Source organism: Schistocerca cancellata, chromosome 2, assembly GCF_023864275.1.
Source record: "Schistocerca cancellata isolate TAMUIC-IGC-003103 chromosome 2, iqSchCanc2.1, whole genome shotgun sequence".
Classification (NCBI taxonomy): Eukaryota; Metazoa; Arthropoda; class Insecta; order Orthoptera; family Acrididae; genus Schistocerca; species Schistocerca cancellata.
Window position 1 is genome coordinate 226,088,270 of NC_064627.1, and position 20,240 is coordinate 226,108,509.

The window sequence follows — 20,240 nt, forward strand, 5'->3', positions numbered from 1 at the left end:
AAAGTATGAGAGAAGAAATTGGAAAAAAGTTACTAAGATGGTATGGGCATGTTAAGAGGATGCATGGGCAGAGACTCCCCAAAATTATGCAAGAACTAAAGATGGATGGGAAAAGACCTAGAGGGCGCACAAGAACACTGTGGAAAACGGGAGTGAGAATATCTATGGAAAGGAGAGGTGTGACCTGGCAGCAAGTGGAGGAAGAAATGTGGTGGGAGGACCGAGCCAAATGGAGAGGACTAGTCAGCACCCAGATCTGGCAGTAGCTGGAGCGGGATCCGGATACAGATAGAATTTTTCTTTCTATTACAGTAAAACTGATTAAGCTTTAGAGTTCGTGTCGGTCAGTGTTTGCTTCATTAAAGCCCTGAGAGTATCCGATTATTTCAAACAGTAACATCCTGTCAACTAAGTCATAGGCTTTCCGGGATGACTGAAGAATGGAATACAACACGTCGGCTTTGACCAATGACGTCAGAAGTTACCAAAGATGATGTATTGCACAGATTTAACAGAAAAGACGAGTATTAAGAAACAAATGAATGTAGGACAGTGGAAATAAGTGGTAGACATATGGCACATACATTCATATTTCGAACATAATTTAAGTATTTCGCTTCTTTGAGTCCTAGTATCGTATTCTTCAGTCGACCTGACTTGTCTATTCCTATGAATATGGAAGACGTGAAGCAGTGTTCCCCAACTGCAGTAAGGAATACATATTTTACAGCTGTCGCTTTTTTTCACCTTCGCTAGTACTAATATTACTACGATATTTTTCAGTCGATACTAGAACTATCGAAGGCGAAAAGACCGACATATGAAAAATTTGTATTCCGTACTTCCGTTGACCTATATAGGTCAACTGAAGAGTAGGACAGGACACTAGCAAAGGCGAAAAAAGTGGCATACTTGACATTGGAATCCTGTAACACAGTTGAACTACGAAGGTAGTATCCTGTTCTTCATTTGACCTGTATAGATCAACTGCAGTACAGGATACAAATCTTACGTATGTCGCAATGTTTCGCCTTCACCAGCACTAGCATTGTATTCTTCAATTAACCTATATAGGTCAACTGACGTACGTGATACAAATTTTACTGTTGTAGGTTTTTTCACCGTCGCTAGTACTGCTATGATAATTTTCAGTCGATACTACTAGTATCGAAGGCGAAAAAAAAAAAAAAAATTCGTATCCCATACTTCAGTTGACCTATATAGGTCAACTGAAGTCTGGGATGCTTGTAGTAGCGCAGACGAAAGAACAAACACCTGTAAATTTGTATCCTGTACTTCAGTTGACCTACGTAGGTGGCCTGAAGAATAGGATACTAGCGCTAGCGAAAGCGGAAAAGTCGACATACGTTAAATTTGTATCCCTTACTGCAGTTAACCTATTCAGATCAACTGAAGTTTGGGATAGAACTCATATATGTCAACTGAGGTATTCCATGCTAACTTTGCCGCTGTGGCCGAGCGGTTCTAGGCGCTTCAGTCCAGAACCGCGCTGTTGCTACGGTCGCAGGATCGAATCCTGCCTCGGGCTTGGATGTGTGTGATGTCCTTAGGTTAGTTAGGTGTAAGTGGTTCTAAGTCTCGGGGACTGATGACCTCAGATGTTAAGTCCCATAGCGCTTAGAGCCATTTGAACCATGCTAACGTTACTTCTGTCACTTTTTCCTTTTCCTTTCTTTTTTGCACCAACATCCCAGTCTTCAGTTGAGCTGTTGAATCTATACCTACAAACTAAAATCAAAAAGCAAAAACCGTCCAGAACTAAAAAATTCTTCCAAAATATCTCAAACTCACTAAGAATGCAAATAAGTACCGAATGAATTGTAACAAATGATTTAAATTAATCCAAGCTCCAAAAATCGTACGCCTTGTGTAGCCCTCTCTTTTAAAAACACTTTCATTTATCTCAATTTACAATGATGACGTCTCGCCACAGAAGGTAACTGATTCATTATCTATGCCTCGAAAAAAAAACACATTAATGTCCATGAGTAAACTATGACGTCATTGGTCAAAGCCGACGTGTTTTACCCCCTTCTTTAGTTGACCCGGATTTCCTGAAATAAGCCGGCCGAAGTGGCTGTGCGGTTCTAGGCGCTACAGTCTGGAACCGAGCGACCGCTACGGTCGCAGGTTCTAATCCTGCCTGGGGCATGGATGTGTGTGATGTCCTTAGGTTAGTTAGGTTTAATTGGTTCTTAAGTTCTAGGCGACTGACGACCTCAGAAGTTAAGTCGCATAGTGCTCAGAGCCATTTGAACCGTTTTCCTGAAGTAAACAAAAGTGATTACGAAATTTTTAGATACATTATTAGTGGGAATCTGCCCTGGACATGATCTATTCTTTCTAAAACGTTTTTATTTTTTTCAGGCAACTGCTATTTTCAAAGGCAACTACACAGCTCTTTTCATTTGTCGAGCACGGACTGGTCCGTTTCCTCGGAAATCATTACGTTCCAGCATTTATTTGTCAGTGGCTGCGCAACCCAACTCACACAGACGAGGTAAGAAGGACACCGTTCCACACGGAGGCGCGCCTAATCAGCCGAGACGCTGACGGCTTCGTTTCACTGGACGGCGAACGGAAAGCAGGTACACACGGTGGGGGAGGCGGCGTCATTGGCACAGATACTCCACGCGTAGCGCTTTACGGGAGCCACAGTGCGCTGTGGGCTACCTGGAGTCTGGACGCTCAGTTTGTGGCTCTGCGGAAAGCAGCCGGCACTGCCATGGAGACGTACGCGGGCCGCGTCGCACTGGTGACGGGCGCCAGCTCCGGCATAGGAGCCGCCGTCGTGCAGGCGCTGCTCAGGAAAGGACTCACCGTCGTGGGGTTGGCCAGGAGGGTCGACAGAATCAAGGTAGGCCGGCGGCACTGCCAACAGCTCACCTTCGCTTATTGCCATTCGGCAATCCACAGTCTGCACACAGATTTCAACTCACGCTTTTCTCACGTGAGCCCGCATCTCGTGGTCGTGCGGTAGCGTTCTCGCTTCCCACGCCCGGGTTCCCGGGTTCGATTCCCGGCGGGGTCAGGGATTTTCTCTGCCTCGTGATGGCTGTGTGTTGTGTGCTGTCCTTAGGTTAGTTAGGTTTAAGTAGTTCTAGGTTCTATGGGACTTATGACCACAGCAGTTGAGTCCCATAGTGCTCAGAGTCTTTTGAACCATTTTTTTTCTCACGTGACCCCCTGAAAATAATCGATAAGGCAGTATTTCCTGACTTCTAAAAAGCATTGGATCCAGTATATCGACTATGCTTATTATATAAATTACTACCCTTTCAGGTAACAAGCAAAATTTATGACTGAATCAGGGATTAATTCTAGTGCAGGCTCGTCCAAACTGTGCCCCTGGGGCGCTAGCGCCGGCAATCGCCCGCGGTCAGCGCCCCGGGCGAATTCGTATGTTGCTGCAGAGGCCGAGCCGTGCCGCTTAGCTGGCCGTGCGGACCGCCCGAACGCCAGCCGATAGATGTATTTGTTCGCCCTTTTTCCCTTCGGGCAGAGGACGTCTCACAAGTGCTTCAACTAGAACTGATTGACCTACAGTGTCATATCCGCCTGAAGGACCGCTTTCTTATGTGTAAAACTTTGGATGACTTTTACAGTTTTCTTCCACGAGAGAAATATCCTCTTTTGCACAAGCACGCGGCCAAAGTTCTCTCAATGTTTGGTTCCACGTATATTTGTGAGCGCTTTTTCTCTCTTTTAAAGCTTGCTAAAACTAAGAACCGTTCATTCCTTGGCGATAAAAATTTGACCAATTCTTTGAGGTTAGCAGTCTCACGGAATATTGTACCAAGCCTAGACAAAATCGTTTCCTCGAAAAAGAAAAACGTGTAAAATGTTAATTGTCTTCTTTAACAATGATGACTGTAAGAATTAAAGAGCTTTATAACCTTAATTCTATTTTAATAAGTTTTCAAACTTGGTCAGTTAAAATTATTACGTACAAAACAGAAAACTAAGGATCCGATTTCTAAACTCTGAAAAGGGATACAAAAAATTGTAGCACGAAGTATAACAAAAAATACTTACTTGTAACTACTAACAGTAAGAATGAGACTCTATATCCCTTACGTAAAATTATTTCTAAAGTAGAATATTTTGTTTACGTTAGATCTGGCTGCGGGACAGTCCAGCGCAGAGCATTGGTGTGCGGTCTCACTCGCTCCGCAGCTGTCTCTCTCGCTCCTATGGCGATACTAGCGACACACGGTCGCGGACGGGGCACTGAACTACACTGTCTTGCGCCCGGGCGCAATTCTTGGATGAGCCTGTTCTAGTGTATGATGCCACCCGTCGGCTTTGACCAATGACGTAATATGTGATGTTTTTTTGTTTGTGCCGCAGATTACTGTCGATGAACGTTAAATGATTTCTCTGGATTTCCTCGTTAGGCACGTACATTACAAATTCGATTTGTTTTCAAAAATGGCTCTGAGCACTATGGGACTTAACATCTATGGTCATCAGTCCCCTACAACTTAGAACTACTTAAACCTAACTAACCTAAGGACATCACACAACACCCAGTCATCACGAGGCAGAGAAAATCCCTGACCCCGCCGGGAATCGAACCCGGGAACCCGGGCGTGTTTTGTTTTCATCTCGCAATTTATTTTAGGCATCTTTTGCTAGTGAAAGTAGTCGTGATTTATAAGGTCTTGATTTCTCACGCTGTTCTTTATGGATGAGTCAGCTGTTTTTACTGCGAAAATTCTGCTTCAGAAAATCCGTGAGGGTAACTCAACTATAAAATTTTTGCAATCATTGGGCGTCATTGCTGAATTTTGCAAGTGCAGTGTCTGTGGAAATTATATGGTTTTGACGAAGGTTGCGTTATCACGAACTTCCGACGAATACATGTGGAGGTGCAGAAAAAATAACATATGGAGATCCATGCGTAGGGGGACGAGGTTCGAAAGATCGAAGCTCAATTTAGAAGTAATTGTCATGCTAATCTACTCTGTAGTCGACTGGTTCACGTTTTGTAGAGAAGTCTGTGGGGAACTTATGAAGTATAGGGGGTCATTGGGGGAGCCAGGGGTTACAGTTGAAGTAGATGAGTCACATTTTGGAAAGAGAAAGTACGAAATGGGGCACGAGGTTGTTGGGCTTTGGGTTTTTGGAGTAGTAGTTTCTGGAGTAGATTGTGCTGATGTATTTAGGGTTGTACCAAATCGAACAAAGAAAGTCTTTACATCTTTAATAGAATAATATGTGGAAGAAGGTTTTGTAGTCATGTCGGATGGGTTTGCTTCGTACAAGAGGTTATCATTATTTGGTCGTGAATCACAATATTCAGTTTAAAGATTATAAGATGGGAGCATGTACTAATACTATCGAGGCGTATTGGAGGGTCGTACACTCTGTTGTCGGGCGGGGAAAGAGAAGAATTTTAGTGTTGGAAGGCCATTAAGATGAATACCGTTGGAGGAAGAGTATTTCTAAAGGTTATTGTTTATTTCTTGCATTTATGAAAGTGGTCAGCAAAACGTACAAGCCTCATTTTGTTAGTTAGGTGTTGGTGGGTCTGATACTTTTTTCTTGTTTTACGTTGCGTCTTTCTATATTACTGTATTGTGCGAGTGCTACTTTTTTGGTTTGTCTGGAGGGAGGTTTTTCTGTCATTATAATATTTTCTGGTTACAATTGTGGGCCGAGGGGTATTGCTGTGTCTTTGCCGGAGGGTTTATGTGATTGACTCGTGGTTTCACTTTTTTTATTATTTTAAAATTTTGCATCTGATTGAGGGCGGGTGGTAGGGAAGAACTGATTTGGGTGGTACCTCATTCTTGCCCGGCAGTTTGTGTTTCTTATTATTTTTTTCATTAGTTATTCCGGAATTTGCTTCTTCCGTTCCAGTTTGACCTTCTAACATTATTATTTCTTGTTATGTCCTCATTTCGTTCTTGTCAGCCTCGATCTTTGACTCCTTTTGAAGTTCATATGCGGTAAGTTTCTTTTTATGTAGCCATTTTTATGTTTTCCTTTTTGATGTTTCTACTACAGTTCTCTTATTTTTACTGTCACTCCTGGTGTATCGTTTCTACCGAGTGTTACTTGGAGCTACTGTAGCTGGTGCGACTTTCGTATAGTATAGTTATCGGTTGCAAGGTTTGATCATTTTTGCGTTTTATTTCTTTGCGTGTGCAGTAATGTGTGTAAAGATTTTCGTTTTTTGAAAGTCTAGTCCTATTCTGTAGCTCACTAACAAGATCATTTTTATGCAAGTTTCTGGTATGTTTTAAGATTTTTGCGCAACAAACAGTAATATTGGAATCTCTGACTAGAAATGACCTCCTACATAGATTGCTTTTAGTTACCGATTCCAGCTATTCGACGGTTCATTATTTAGATCGTTTTTGCAGTACATGTGGAAAATACAGGGTGATTCATAAAGAATACCACAACTTTAAAAATGTGTATTTAATGAAAGAAACATAATATAACCTTCTGTTATACATCATTACAAAGAGTATTTAAAAAGGTTTTTTTCACTCAAAAACAAGTTCAGAGATGTTCAATATGGCCCCCTCCAGACACTCGAGCAATATCAACCCAATACTCCAACTCGTTCCACACTCTCTGTAGCATATCAGGCGTAACAGTTTGGATAGCTGCTGTTATTTCTCGTTTCAAATCATCAATGGTGGCTGGGAGAGGTGGCCGAAACACCATATCCTTAACATACCCCCATAAGAAAAAATCGCAGGGGGTAAGATCAGGGCTTCTTGGAGGCCAGTGATGAAGTGCTCTGTCACAGGCTGCCTGGCGGCCGATCCATCGCCTCGGGTAGTTGACGTTCAGGTAGTTACGGACAGATAAGTGCCAATGTGGTGGCGCTCCATCCTGCTGAAATATGAATTGTTGTGCTTCTTGTTCGAGCTGAGGGAACAGCCAATTCTCTAACATCTGCAGATACTGTAGTCCAGTTACAGTAGCACCTTCGAAGAAAAAGGGACCAAGGCCGTCCAGAACTTTTCCCTTTGCACAAACACCCATTCTCTGTAAACTGTTTATACCAACGTTTAATACACCACCTATCAGGAGGTTTAACACCATACTTCGTTTGAAATGCACGCTGAACAACTGTCGTCGATTGACTTCTGTCGTACTCAATAACACAAAACGCTTTCTGTTGAGCGGTTGCCATCTTAGCATCAACTGACGCTGACGCCTAGTCAACAGCGCCTCAAGCGAACAAATGTACAACTAAATGAAACTTTATAGCTCCCTTAATTCGCCGACAGATAGTGCTTAGCTCTGCCTTTTGTCGTTTCAGAGTTTTAAATTCCTAAAGTTGTGGTATTCTTTTTGAATATAATATATATAATATAATATAATATATGCACTCGTAATTGCTCTCGTGTTCTTATTTATTTCAGTCATCTTCAACTCGTTTAAGTAAAATTCGCGCGTAAATAATAGTCGCGTTAAATGTAATATTTTATGGCATGCTACATTCGTTTGTTTATGAGTATGATCCGTTCCATTCATAGATCGTCAATTGCAGCATCTTTGCCTCACGTATGACGTCATTGGTCAAAGCCGACGGGTGGTATCGGACACTAGAATTTATCCGAATTAAGGCTTCCTTGGAAGGGAGGACTCAAAATGTTATAGTGGATGTAGCGTCATCGACGGATGTAGAATTAACTTCATGTGTGCGTAGGGAAATCTGTTTGGACCCTTGACGTTCATGTTGGGCATTGCTTACCAAAGACTGTCTGAGAGAACAGACGCCACATATGACACTGAAGTCGGTACTCTCGCTCAGCTGCAGTCATGGGCTCGGCATATCGTCGTCCCGTATTGTCCGGCTCTAGGGACTGAGCGGCCGTGTGCGTCCTGTTGCCTCCGACCGAGCAGCAGCGACTGCTTCCTCTATAGGGCTCGACGCAACCCCGGAATGGCGCCTTGTCGACCGTGGCTCATTATACTTACGCCCCTTAAACTCCTCAATGGGTCATGCAGTACATCGGCGACACAGGCTTTTCAATTGCGCCATCTGCTCAGACTCTCTTAGCGCTCTTCACAGACTCTGTGTCTTTACTTTTTATTCATCGTAGCAGTATGGCGCAGGCCATCTAATTTGTAGTTCTGGACCTCCGTTTCGCTATGGCGTAATTTATAGACCTTTCTCCAAGTCCCTGTTTTTAAATGTCTTCTCTTCCGTCTATTGGGATTGACCTGTAGTCGTTTTTAACTCCTATCTTTGTCTTCGTGTTCTACAGTTTTGACATGGGCGCGTATGGTCCTAGTTGTTTTTGAGCCCTAAAACTAAACAACCGCAATGGGCAGGAGTTCCCTGAGGAGAACTCAAAAGTATATTAGGTTCGCCACCTGACAATGAAGTTACAGTTATGGAAATCACTGATAAATGAGCAGTTCTGGTACGTATACTATTTAAGAACATTGCTGAAAGGCGTTTTTTTTTCAGGACCGTCTTAACTCAAAATAAGTGGCGATGACGTTGAAAACACTTCAAAATGTACTACGTAGCATATGAAGTAGCAGCCAAGAGCACCTTCCTTCAATGAATTAGTGTCATTCATATGATGTGAAATGTGATGTTCTCCATAGAGGAACACAGAAAACTAACATTTCTTGAAATTCAGGACATTAATAAACTCCAATCAAGGAATCCTGACCTGGTCCTTAACGAATAAACACAGTTCTATTACTCACGCGCGTTAGAGTCGCAGCAGCCAGTTGTTATTTTTCTCACCAGTAGATAATAACCTTGTTATAACTCTTCCACACCCACATTGCACAGACTTGTTTCTCGTCCTTTTCCAGCCCCCGCCCCCTCTGTTTCTGTCTGTTCATCACATTCACCAGTTTGTCCATATGACGTAGTAGCCTGTGTCCATTACTCACTTGTACAACATTTTTGGCTTGTACATTCACATAGTTTTCATATTTGAATATACTGTAATACACGACTTATTTGTTCAGAGTTTCTTTAGGTATTACATTATGCTTGTCTTTAGTATCTATATATTCATAGAATGCCACATATCTTTCTACAACACTTCTTGTGCAGCTACGAATTTTAGTTGACGTTGTGTGGACTTTAGTATTAAGTTATCTGACGATGGCCTACGAAGCCTAAAGCCGTTCATAAAACCGTTAAATAAATAACTGTGGAACATTAATACTGTGCGTTAAAACTATTAATAACAGTTCTCCAACTGCATCAAAAAATACCATGCATTTCCTAAAGATAGTACGAGGAAAACTAGCTGCAACATACATTTAGTACATCCCACAATTAGAAAGAAAAAAAAAAAAACAGGTAACCGGATCCTCACCTTGTTACCATAGGTCGAATACCAAATCAGCCAGTAGTTCAGTGCACAAGGTAGGTAATATTTTACAAACATTATGAAACCAAACGACAGTATTAAAATGCATGTATCTGCAGCAATTCAACTAGCTTATCCAGCAGACAGAAACAACCAACTTCAAGGTTTGACTAAACTGTCTCTGTGGGTACAGGGGATGAGTTTCAGTGGGTCTCACAATTTTCTTCAGATGCTTACCAGTACACTATACATACCTTAACGAACAATGGTTCAGCCTGAATGAAATCATGTTTTACCACAGAACACAAGCGAGGCAGTTGTTTAGGTCCTCAAATGAATTATTTGCCTACAAAAGAATTGAACAACAGACTTCATTTCACTTAATGGTTCTCACTCTTCTCATTGAGACGCACTGATGGTATGACAATAGGGCGGTGCAATATTTTTCAACATTTGTACTGGGTTGGTTACAGTTCCAAAGGCTCAAAGTTCCTAATTCTAAGCTTGTATTCTACTTCGTCCTTTCTCAAGTCAGTCACTCCAGATAACCTCTTGTCACACATCCTGAAATAACCTAATTTCAATCGTATGTGTATTTCAAAATTATCTAGATACAATTTGATTACTAACTGATAATAACCCACATAACCTGAAGTAATCACACTCTGCTACCGTTGTGTAGCAGAGTGACATGTGAATGGAAGGGCTGTGTTGATTATGTGTGTTATCCTTCACAATATTTATTTAAAAAGAAGCTTTCTGCAATAATTATCAAGCGCCATGGCTCAATAAAAACATGGTAAATCAGGTGTTACTGTCAATTGCAAAAATTCAAAAAGTACAGAAAATTTGAGACTCATAACCTGTTCATTCAGATATTTCTTCATATTACAATCGACATGTATTAGCATGCTTTTAAACAACTTACACTGACTTACAGGTTCATGTGCTATTCTTTGATCGTTGCTGAAGTGCAGCCATGTTCAAAATATTGAAGTTCCTGCCTTTCAAGATATCTAGGACTGTTTCTAAATATATGGACATCAAATTGAAAATAGAGAAAAGTAGGTTTCTTGCCCTTCTGAAAAAGACATTTAAATCTGTTGAAACGGGTGAGCTGTCTTTTCACCTGTCAACATAGAGGTTGCGATTGGCGAAACAAGGTACAGCAATCAGCCACAGTTGGTGTTTATTGTAGCAAATCTAGATTTCAGTCACTAAGTGACCGTCTTCAGTGCTGGATGTAATACAGAAACCAATTAGAATACAATCGCATACATGTTAATGCCAAAGTACAATGGTATAAATTTCAAGGGTATGGTACATACCAGCAAATAGAGCTAATACATTTCAACCATTATTTGGCATAGTCGTTTTAGAATTATGCATGTCAATAGTTCAAATTCTACTCAGGCTGAGGCTACTGTTTACAGTTATCTTACTGCTTGCCTCAGTGCATCTTGTATGTGACTATAGTGCCCTCTACACATGCGTGATATTGCAGTACTTCACTATATATATGTAGTTGGTTATTTATATTATCACAAGAATGATAGTTTTAAGGAAATACATTTTTTATCGATATACAATAGAAGTGACTACAATGATGAGTGATGTTAAAGCACTAAAAATTATTGGCAATCAAAGTGGTAGTAATGTGAACTACTTCATGTAGATGGCCATTGATATGAATGTAATTACTATTCCTATTGTGTTAATAGAGCACATTGTGTATACATGTACCTAGAAACATGAAACAGGGTTTCTGTTAAATTGAACAACTGCAGATAAAAGAGGATTATGCGTATATTAAAACCGCTATTTTACATACACCATTATGTATATCTAATGGTGCTAATGTGAACTAGTCATCCACTTAGTTATTGTAATTTCCATAATTACGCATCGCTACCAGTACTAAAACTAACACAAGATACAAACAGATCTTTATTTAAAGAACATTTCCAGTTTAATAAATAACGGAACAAAATTCAACTAAAATTGATTAGTGAGAGTAGTGACAGCTAGTTGCTGAGTTATTCACGAGCTTATATGGTATGAGCTTATATGGTATTTGGTATATAAGCTTATATGGTATATGGTATAAGAGTTAATATTTAGGGTGCAAGTCGTTATGATACTAACTGATGTTAAATATAGTAGATCATTAGATAAACCACTTAAATGAGTCTATATTCAATTACAGAAGCTCGCAGAGGAAGTGTACTCTTAAACAATGTTGGAGGCGGATAGCTATAAACATGTCATTAATGGCGACTCCGTGCGTCTATGGCGTATGGGCCACGTGTGAAATCTGAGGGGCTTCAAAAGTGTTGCCTGTCCTGCTGTCGCCTAGGAATTGGTAAATGGATGTCTCATTTTTAAAGTGCTCAGAGAAAAACATGCGGGTGGCCTGAGGGTGTTATCGATCTCTGGGTGCTAGAGAGACCCTTTGCCATTTTATTCACGTACGTGTCAATGTTGCACTCCCCTTGCAGCGGCGCAGGAAGGAGTGTTAAAGGGAGCATGAGAAAGCATAAACATGTATTCTGCTTCGGGTATAGCTCCCTAGTGATTCCATCCTGTATACCAGAGAAAAATTGCTATTACGCTACACTAAAAAGGACTGAGATCACGTTCAATGTGTCTGCATCTCAGTGATGTTCATAGAGAATGTTTGAATCGTCCGGGGAATGTCAGTAACGTCAAAGATCGTCAAGGACACCGTCATGTTGCACATCGTATTTCAAATTGTCGTTTTCGACAACGAAATGTATGAAACTGAACGTTCAAGGGAAGGGGTGGTTTCATTCACACCCTTTATGACACCTATTGATGCCTTTTCGTATAGACTCTGAACGGCGGTGTGACTTAAATGTTTTCCACAGCCATCCATAAGAAAACCTCCTGATTTCAACGCTGGGCTTCATTTTTCTGACCTCTGTCACAGAGACGTCGAGAAAAGAGGGTACAATTGGGGGGGGGGGGTGATGAACTTTGCTACGTGTGACACGTGCGCAACGGCGTTGGGCAGAATTGTGGTAAAATTTGATGCACAACCCGTCTTACATCTCACATGAAGTTCTGAGCTCTGACTTTTTTTTTGCGTTTGTCGACACCTTGCTTTAGAAGCGTCGCTAACCCCCGGCTTGATTCGAATGGCCCCAGGACGTCCCGAATGGCAGTAATGAAACGACCGATCAGTGTCCACAGGGAACCCGTTCGGGGGTGGTGCCTGACTGAACCAAGAGTGCGGAAAGAATCAAATAGACAACTTTTCCTTTGTCGTACATTGAGGAAATGAATACCGATCTTGTCACGCATATAACTTGATAATGTATTGGCAGCAGATCTGTGTCAATACCGTGTGTTCTTAGCACACTGCCGATACGATAAGTGACTCTTTTTACGAAAGGGTGTAAACTTTCCTTTTAGTTGGTTCTTTTTCAATAGCAGCTGTAGATGTAAAGGTACAAAGAAAAGCCGACAGAACTACAGGACACAAACTTTACTGAAATCCCACTCACTTGGATAGATACCTTCACAAAAATGCCATTCACCATCTCAAGCAGAAAAGAGGAGGTACAAAACATTGGGGGACCGGACCAAAAGAATCAGTGAACCACAGTACGTGGAGGATGGGCTCGATCATTTGAGCTACTTCTAGAAGAAACGGCTACTCTGACAGTGGGATAAATGGGGCCGCACATCATAAAAGATCTGGAGCTTCTAGTGAAAAAGAACCAACTAACTAAAGAGAAATTTTTCCTTCCACTTGTAATAGCTGTCACTGATAGGATCGGCAGAGTACTAAGGAGACACAGTATTGACACAGTGTTTAACCAACAAGAAAGGTGTGCAAATATCTAAACACCAGAAATGACCTACAGCCTCCGCTTGCCACAGCAAGGATATAAAAAATTTCTTGCAGATGCAGAAGCATTAACACCCGACTTAAGGAACACAAGAGCAATTGTCGTTTGGGTAGCACAGATAAATCGGTAGCAGCAGATCATGCACAGTCCCAAGGGACCCGCAAAATTCGTTTATACGAAACTATGATATTATCCCGATTCTGTCATTACTCTGCAAAATCATAAAAACAGCTTTGACAGAAAAGGACTGGAATTAGACCAGTTGTAGGCGTTAGCGCTAAATAAAGCAAAGAGCGCAAACTGTCCTCCCCCCCCCCCCCCCCCCCCACCTCTACAAACTCCATAACATACATTGGCGCGACTCCGCTATCTAGGCAGCGGTCTGATAACGTCGCTAAACAACCATTGCATGGCTAGGTATAAATAATTCAGCTTTCTGAACTTATGTAAGTGTGAAACTGCTATCTGAGTCGTTGACGATGTCTCGATACCTGGGAGACGAAGCATCAGGGAGAGCAATATGCCTTGGAGCACGGGTTAGTGCTCATAAAACAAAATTCTCCAAGGACACAGAGGAAGTCATACTGCTGTTTGTCCCATCACTGGCAGTTAAGAATGAATTGTTTTTGCAGAGTGTTGTTTGTTTGTTTTTGTTTTATTTGGCCTCCAGAGCTTGTATTCCATTCAGCTATCGAAAACCGTGGAGGTATAACAAGGGGAGTTGGCGTTAGAGGCTTACGTTGGACATTTCTTTGAAGCTTGTGCCGTCATGTTAGATGTCTCAAATTATTAGCAGACTACTTTTAACGATTGCTTCTTGTTCTTAATTTGAGTCGTGTACATGCAACAGTTGTTTTAAGTAGTAAATGTTATACTAATTTCATAAATAACACTATGTGAGGTAGACATTTTAGACGCTTGTCTGGTCTTAAATGCATATATGATCCAGTAATACGACACATTCGACCTCGTTAATGTAACTTTCGTTTTGTTATAATTTTCGAATAAGCAAGGAGAGAAATATGTGATTTGAAAGCGCTGCTTTCATAATCCGCTGTCTTCCTTAATATGGACTGACGAAGCTGATGTTCGGTCTCTGACCTCTTCCCGAAAATCCTGAGAACATATTTTGCTATGTGTGGTTGGTTACCGATCTCTCCTTCTTAATGCGTTCATTCAGAGAACTTTACGAGCTGGGCTGTTAGGAAAGCTAAAGTACAATATGAGAAATGAAACTATTCAGTAAAAATAAACAGCGCAACCAAAAGTCATGTACATAAGCAATATAGATAAATGAAAATATGAGTGCTATTAAAATCTACAGACTTTTCCCTGTATTCTTAATGAAATTATTAATCACTTTATAAAGGTTAACGTCTTTAGTAACCAAAAGAGAAGCCCACAGATTTGTCTGCTGGACTGTGGTTTGACCTCAACACAGTACATGCAAAACAAACACAAACTGGAAAGTCATTGTCAGACCAAAACGTATTTACTGACCAGAATGAATACTGAAAAATACATATGTAAATTAGTGTAACTTTGTAAGTGTAGACAATTGGTAACACATGTTCATTTTCTTGTTATTAGATAATTTTCCTTGTGCAAGATACGTAACTAACATAAAAGAGTTTCTATTTGAAACATTTTTCATCTCATGATCCACAGTGAGAAGAAAAATACTTCAGAATCTATCAAAGTAGTGTAGCGGGCCGAATGCTGTGCTATAACACATGTGAGCACAAATTAGTTCCAGAAAAATGGCCGTCGAGATGGCTGAATGCAGAGAGTATCGCAAACATTCTTTTTATTTCAAACCAGGCACTGGAATTGAAGGATGCTCCTGGCAAACTATACGCAGTCGAAGGAGACGTGACGAAAGAGGAGAGCATTACGTCCGCCTTCAAGTGGATCAGCGACAACCTCGGTGGGGTCGACGTCCTCGTCAACAATGCTGGAGTCTATCACGACGGTGACTTAACCTGTAAGTTGATGTTTGTTTCATTTCCAGTCACCATTCTTACGGTACTCGAGACAATCAGTACCTAAGGTACTAGCGCCAGTTGGTCCAAGAAAAATGTATCGTGGTGTTAGTATTATACTAAATGAGTTGGAGAAATCACAATTGTGGTCATGTTTTAATTTATCAGAACGTAACTGGTTTCGAATTTTGCAGACAACATCGAATCTGCAAGAGGAAAATAAAAACAGAGGTATTTCAAAATCTGTGAAGTAGAAACAGGAATCTGTTACATCTACATAGTAAGAAGTAAGCTAATTACCCTTAAAAAAGAAGCTACACAGAGCAATCATAAATTCAAGTGATATGTGATACCTAAATAACGGGTAAGAGGCACTGGTTGAAGAACAGTGACTGACGTTTAATAAGCAATTATTCACTAACAGCTAGTTCTATTAACTTCACTGGCTGTAGATCAGTTTTGAAGTAATTCAGAAGATGTACCTACTTCAAAAACTCGCTATCTTGTGTAACAGTGAAATTGGACAAAATGAATGAGGGTCATTGCTGATCTAAATCAGTACGGTACACATTTGAGAACCCTATTAAAAACATTATGACACGATTGTCACATTTCGAGCATTACTTTAATCATACGTAATAGATGTACATTATTTATTATTGACAGTTCCGTGTTGTAAACATAGAAGAAAATATGCAGAAGAAAGAGATATCTTCAAACTTTAACCTTGCAGAAAAAAATATTTATTACTGGAAACCGTCTTGGGGTAATATAAAGAAATAATTGAAGGAAACAAAAGACTGATGTGGTAAGTATGGCTAACAATGAAAAAACATGGAAAGAAGTCTTCGTTGATTTTAATTAACGAAATGTGGGAACAAATTGTGATTAGAAACATTTAAAAATGTTTCGTCAAAAACAAAAAGCCAAGAAGATATTCACACATGACGAGGTATAGTTTTAAGATGCACTTTACAACACATAGAATTCGTCCTTCAGCAGCTGACACATATGGGCACTTCACATGATGCAGTACATGGTGCAGTCAATTTGACTTCAACAACCTTGATTGAAAGTTAGTCGTAGTACATTCGTCATTTGATCCGGTTCAACGCAAAATTCTGTTGCACTGACTTCTATCAAAGTTAAACAACGGAGTTAACTACAGTTAAATTTGACTGTGGCTCACGCCTGGTTTCCTCGAGATGGTGGCGCGTTTCTATGTGCTGAGACAGACTCTGGGCATTGTCTACCTTATCCTACGTAGAAAGTTTATTAATTTCTGAATCAGACTTACCGGGAGTAGAATTAAATTGTGTCTTCACATGTAACCACATTGCCTGTTTTACTCTAAGAAGAGGATCACACCACAATAAGATTTTTGTAATTTTTTGTATTTATAGTACATAAAGTTCTTGTCACAAATATACCTCTCCCAAAGCATTTCAAAGCAGTCCTCAAAAATTCTTGAAATAATAAAGTTCTAAGTTTTCCGACCATATTTAATATGCTAAAATAAGATTGATTTACTTTCGACAAGCAGTGTGTCTCTATGGTAGCATCATTGCTCGCTGTGTGGGGTTCTGACTTGGATTCTGGTAGACTCAAGTTTTTAAGCAAAGGTGCATGTTCTAGGAGCGTTCCCTTTGTACTTTCTCAACTTCATCCACCACTAATTAAGGGTTATTAATTAATCATCAAGTCATCGTTTGCTTTTTGATCTGTCTACAGTAGTGGAGAAGTTACACACCATTAACCTCTTCTGAAATGCCCCGGCTCTTTCTCCAAGTGCTGAACGCAGCCAAGGGGAACGGAAATGTGCCAATGGCGAGTTGGGATTACAGTGCACCTTCAAGTGCGGTCTTTGCCGTCTCCGGGGAGATGTGGGGTGCGGAGGCGATGCTTGGCAACTTTGTTTTCGTGTACGGGCCTTATGTGTGTAGACAACCTTTGAGCCGCAGAGACAAGATCCTAATTCTCCCAAAAACAAGCGCACTGTCAGATCTTCGAAGAAAGCAGGATTCTGGCACTTCCTTACCTGTTCAAGAGTAGCTGCAAACGAAGTAAATATTTACTGTGCACTGGGTTCGTTATTTCGGCATGTGCTGTAGTGAATTTTGAGGCTGAAGTAAAAAGTGGATACGTGAAATATAGAATTAAGTACTTGTTTTGCAAATCAAAGCCGGCCGCGGTGGTCTAGCGGTTGGTTCTAGGCGCTCAGTCCGGAACCGCGCGACTGCTACGGTCGCAGGTTCGAATCCTGCCTCGGGCATGGATGTGTGTGATGTCCTTAGGTTAGTTAGGTTTAAGTAGTTCTAAGTTCTAGGGGACTGATGACCACAGATGTTAAGTCCCATAGTGCTCACAGCCATTTGAACCATTTTTGCAAATCAAACTGCCTTTTCCTGCTGCTAGAATTAAGTAATTTCCTTGCTATCTGAAAGCTTAGTTATAGTAAGTAGGTTCATCGTTAGTGGAAGACCAGTTGAAAGATTTTGGGACTTCATACCACCAGAAAAGTATAATAGCTAGTCTTTGGCAATGTACGTCGTAGAACAGATGAATCACCATCTGGAGAATTGTCCACACAAACTGATAGCACAAATATATGATGGTGCAGCAGTCATGAGTGGCTCGTCAAGTGGGGCGTAGGCTACCGCTAAGGAAAAATTTTCCAGTACTTCATAAATTCATTGCTATGCACACCAGCTGCATCTCATTACGCTTAAAGTCGGTTCGATTAATAAAAATGTGCGAATATTTTTCACTAAACCTTAGTGGCTTTGCAGATGCTTTTCAACATCTCCACAACGAACAGCAATTCTCGACGAAATAGTACGAAAACAACTGCCATGTTCAGTGCCTAATCACTAGAATTTCCAGTCAAGGACTGTCAATACTGTTTTCGAATATAGGAAAGATATTATCAAGTGCACGAGTAATATGAGTAACGGGGAAACATTGTGTAATGAAACCACCCTACAGCTTGTGGTTTAGTGACGATTATAATGGATGATAGATTCATTTTCTGGCTCTCGTTTTTTCATAAAATTATGATCTATGTGGATATTTTGTATAACCAACTGAAAAAAGGGATATTAACTCAACTTATGCACGACATCAGCTGACAGCTTTTGAGCGTGAAATTGCAAAAATTAGAGGATTGGCTGAAAACTCAACAGATTTCCGTGAGTATCACAAAAGATGAGGAACTGAAGATGGAGGAGTGATGTGCAGCCTACAGAAGAGGCAGAAGAAGTATGTGATATGTTACGAGGCGAAAGAAATAATTACATTCACTGGGCATCTAGTTGCAGCCTCTCTTTTTCTATCACAGAAATCCACCACTTATTCTTCGAGTTTTCCACAAACTTCTTTCAGAGCTACAATTGAAATCTATTCTTCTTTTGAAGCAAAGAAACTTCGAATAGAACTCTCTGTTATTTATGGAAGAGAAGAGTTCAAAAGTGTGAATGAAGCTTTGCGCTTGCTGGATTACGTAACAGATTACAATCTTAGTGATACGTTGAACGAATTCGTGAAACTCCCGAATGCGATAATTACGATTCCAGTGACCACATCAGAAGCAGAACGTTGTTTGTCATCACTGAAAAGCATCGGATCCTTCATACAGGGTACTATGGACCAAGAAAGACTATTAGCTCTCGCAATGCTCTCTACCGAACGAGACCTCATTTTAGGGATTCCTGACTTCCGTCAAAGAGTGACTAAGAACTTTGTAAACACGAAGAAAATAATAGTGGAATTCCCGTACATGTGACCACCACTACATCGAAATGCAGAGGTACAATGGAACAGCGTTACCATCGGTCCTGCTGAAAAAAAAAAAAATTAGTAAGACAGCCGTACTACTTTTTGCAGTTCATCTTAATTTCTTTTATTCTGAAAAGTAATACTTTAATCTGTGTATACGTTTCGGTGTTATTACGACTATGTGCTGCAGTGACATGAGTGAGCAATCTTTTTATATCATGCTCTACAAAAACTTGAGCAGTGAGCTAATTCAGTCTCCTTTTTAAATGTATTTCTTTGTGTGTGAGGTGCACCACCTTCATTTTTGGTCGCAAGCCGCTGCTGATGCATACGTATATACGAGGGTTGAACTTTAATAGTGGTAACTATTTATTTACAGCTCGTACAAAGTAGATATGTGTTTCAAAGTTTTACTGACCTTCAAAGGAGTCACCAGCATTGTGTATAATCCGTTGTCAGCGATGTGGAAGTCGTAGGATACTATTAGCAGTGCCAGTTGTGTTGACAGTTCGAGCGGCATGGACTACTGCCCGACGAATTTGTAGCAGTTCTGAAGCGAATGAAGTCCTTCAGTTTAGAAATCGAGTTGAACTTACGATTGATTAAGTCAGGGGAATGAGTAGGTGGTATGGCACTCAGCAGCCCCATCAGTCAAACAAACCAGTAATAGGTTCCACTGTACGTGCTTGAGCATTGTCCTGCAAAATGATGGTCAGGTCCTGCAGAAAGTGTCATCACTTCCGTCTCTAAGCTGGTCGTAGGTTGTGTTCCAAAAATGAAGAGCATAGAGAAGAAGTGATGACACTTCCTGCAGGACCTGACCATCGTTTTGCAGGACAATGCTCAAGCACATACAGTGCAAGCTGTTACTGATTTGACTTAAGCCCTCGTGAGTTCAACTCGATTTCTAAACTGAAGGAAACGCCTCACGGCATTCACTCAGAACTGCTACAACTTTGTCGGACAATAGACCGCGCCGCTCGAACTGTCAACACAACTCACACTGCTAAGAGTATCCACCCACATCGCTGGCAACAGGTTATACGCAATGCTGGTGACTACATTGAAGGTCAGTAAAACTTTGAAACACGTATCTACGAGGGTCAGTCCAAAAGAGATGCACACTATTTTTGTAAAAATGCAGTTTTCATTCTGCATGTGTGAAAGTTTTACAGTGTGTAGATACATCCTTCCCGCTTGTTTTCAAATTTAGTTCAAACTGTTCCCGTGAGTGGCGCCGTCACAGCATGTCTTCAAGATGGCTGCTACACTTGACG

The 20,240-nt window shown here is 40.8% G+C and overlaps 1 protein-coding gene across 1 annotated transcript in view; it reads left to right on the forward strand.

The window, feature by feature from the left end:
• Positions 1–2,668: 2,668 nt before the first annotated feature.
• LOC126144702 (farnesol dehydrogenase-like) overlaps positions 2,669–20,240 on the forward strand; it is a 35,646-nt gene continuing 18,074 nt past the window's right edge. Inside the window, exons 1-2 of the mRNA XM_049915506.1 lie at positions 2,669–2,878; positions 15,029–15,191. Coding sequence (XP_049771463.1) covers positions 2,747–2,878; positions 15,029–15,191 — 295 coding nt within the window. The 5' untranslated portion in view covers positions 2,669–2,746. The remainder of the gene's footprint in view (positions 2,879–15,028; positions 15,192–20,240) is intronic.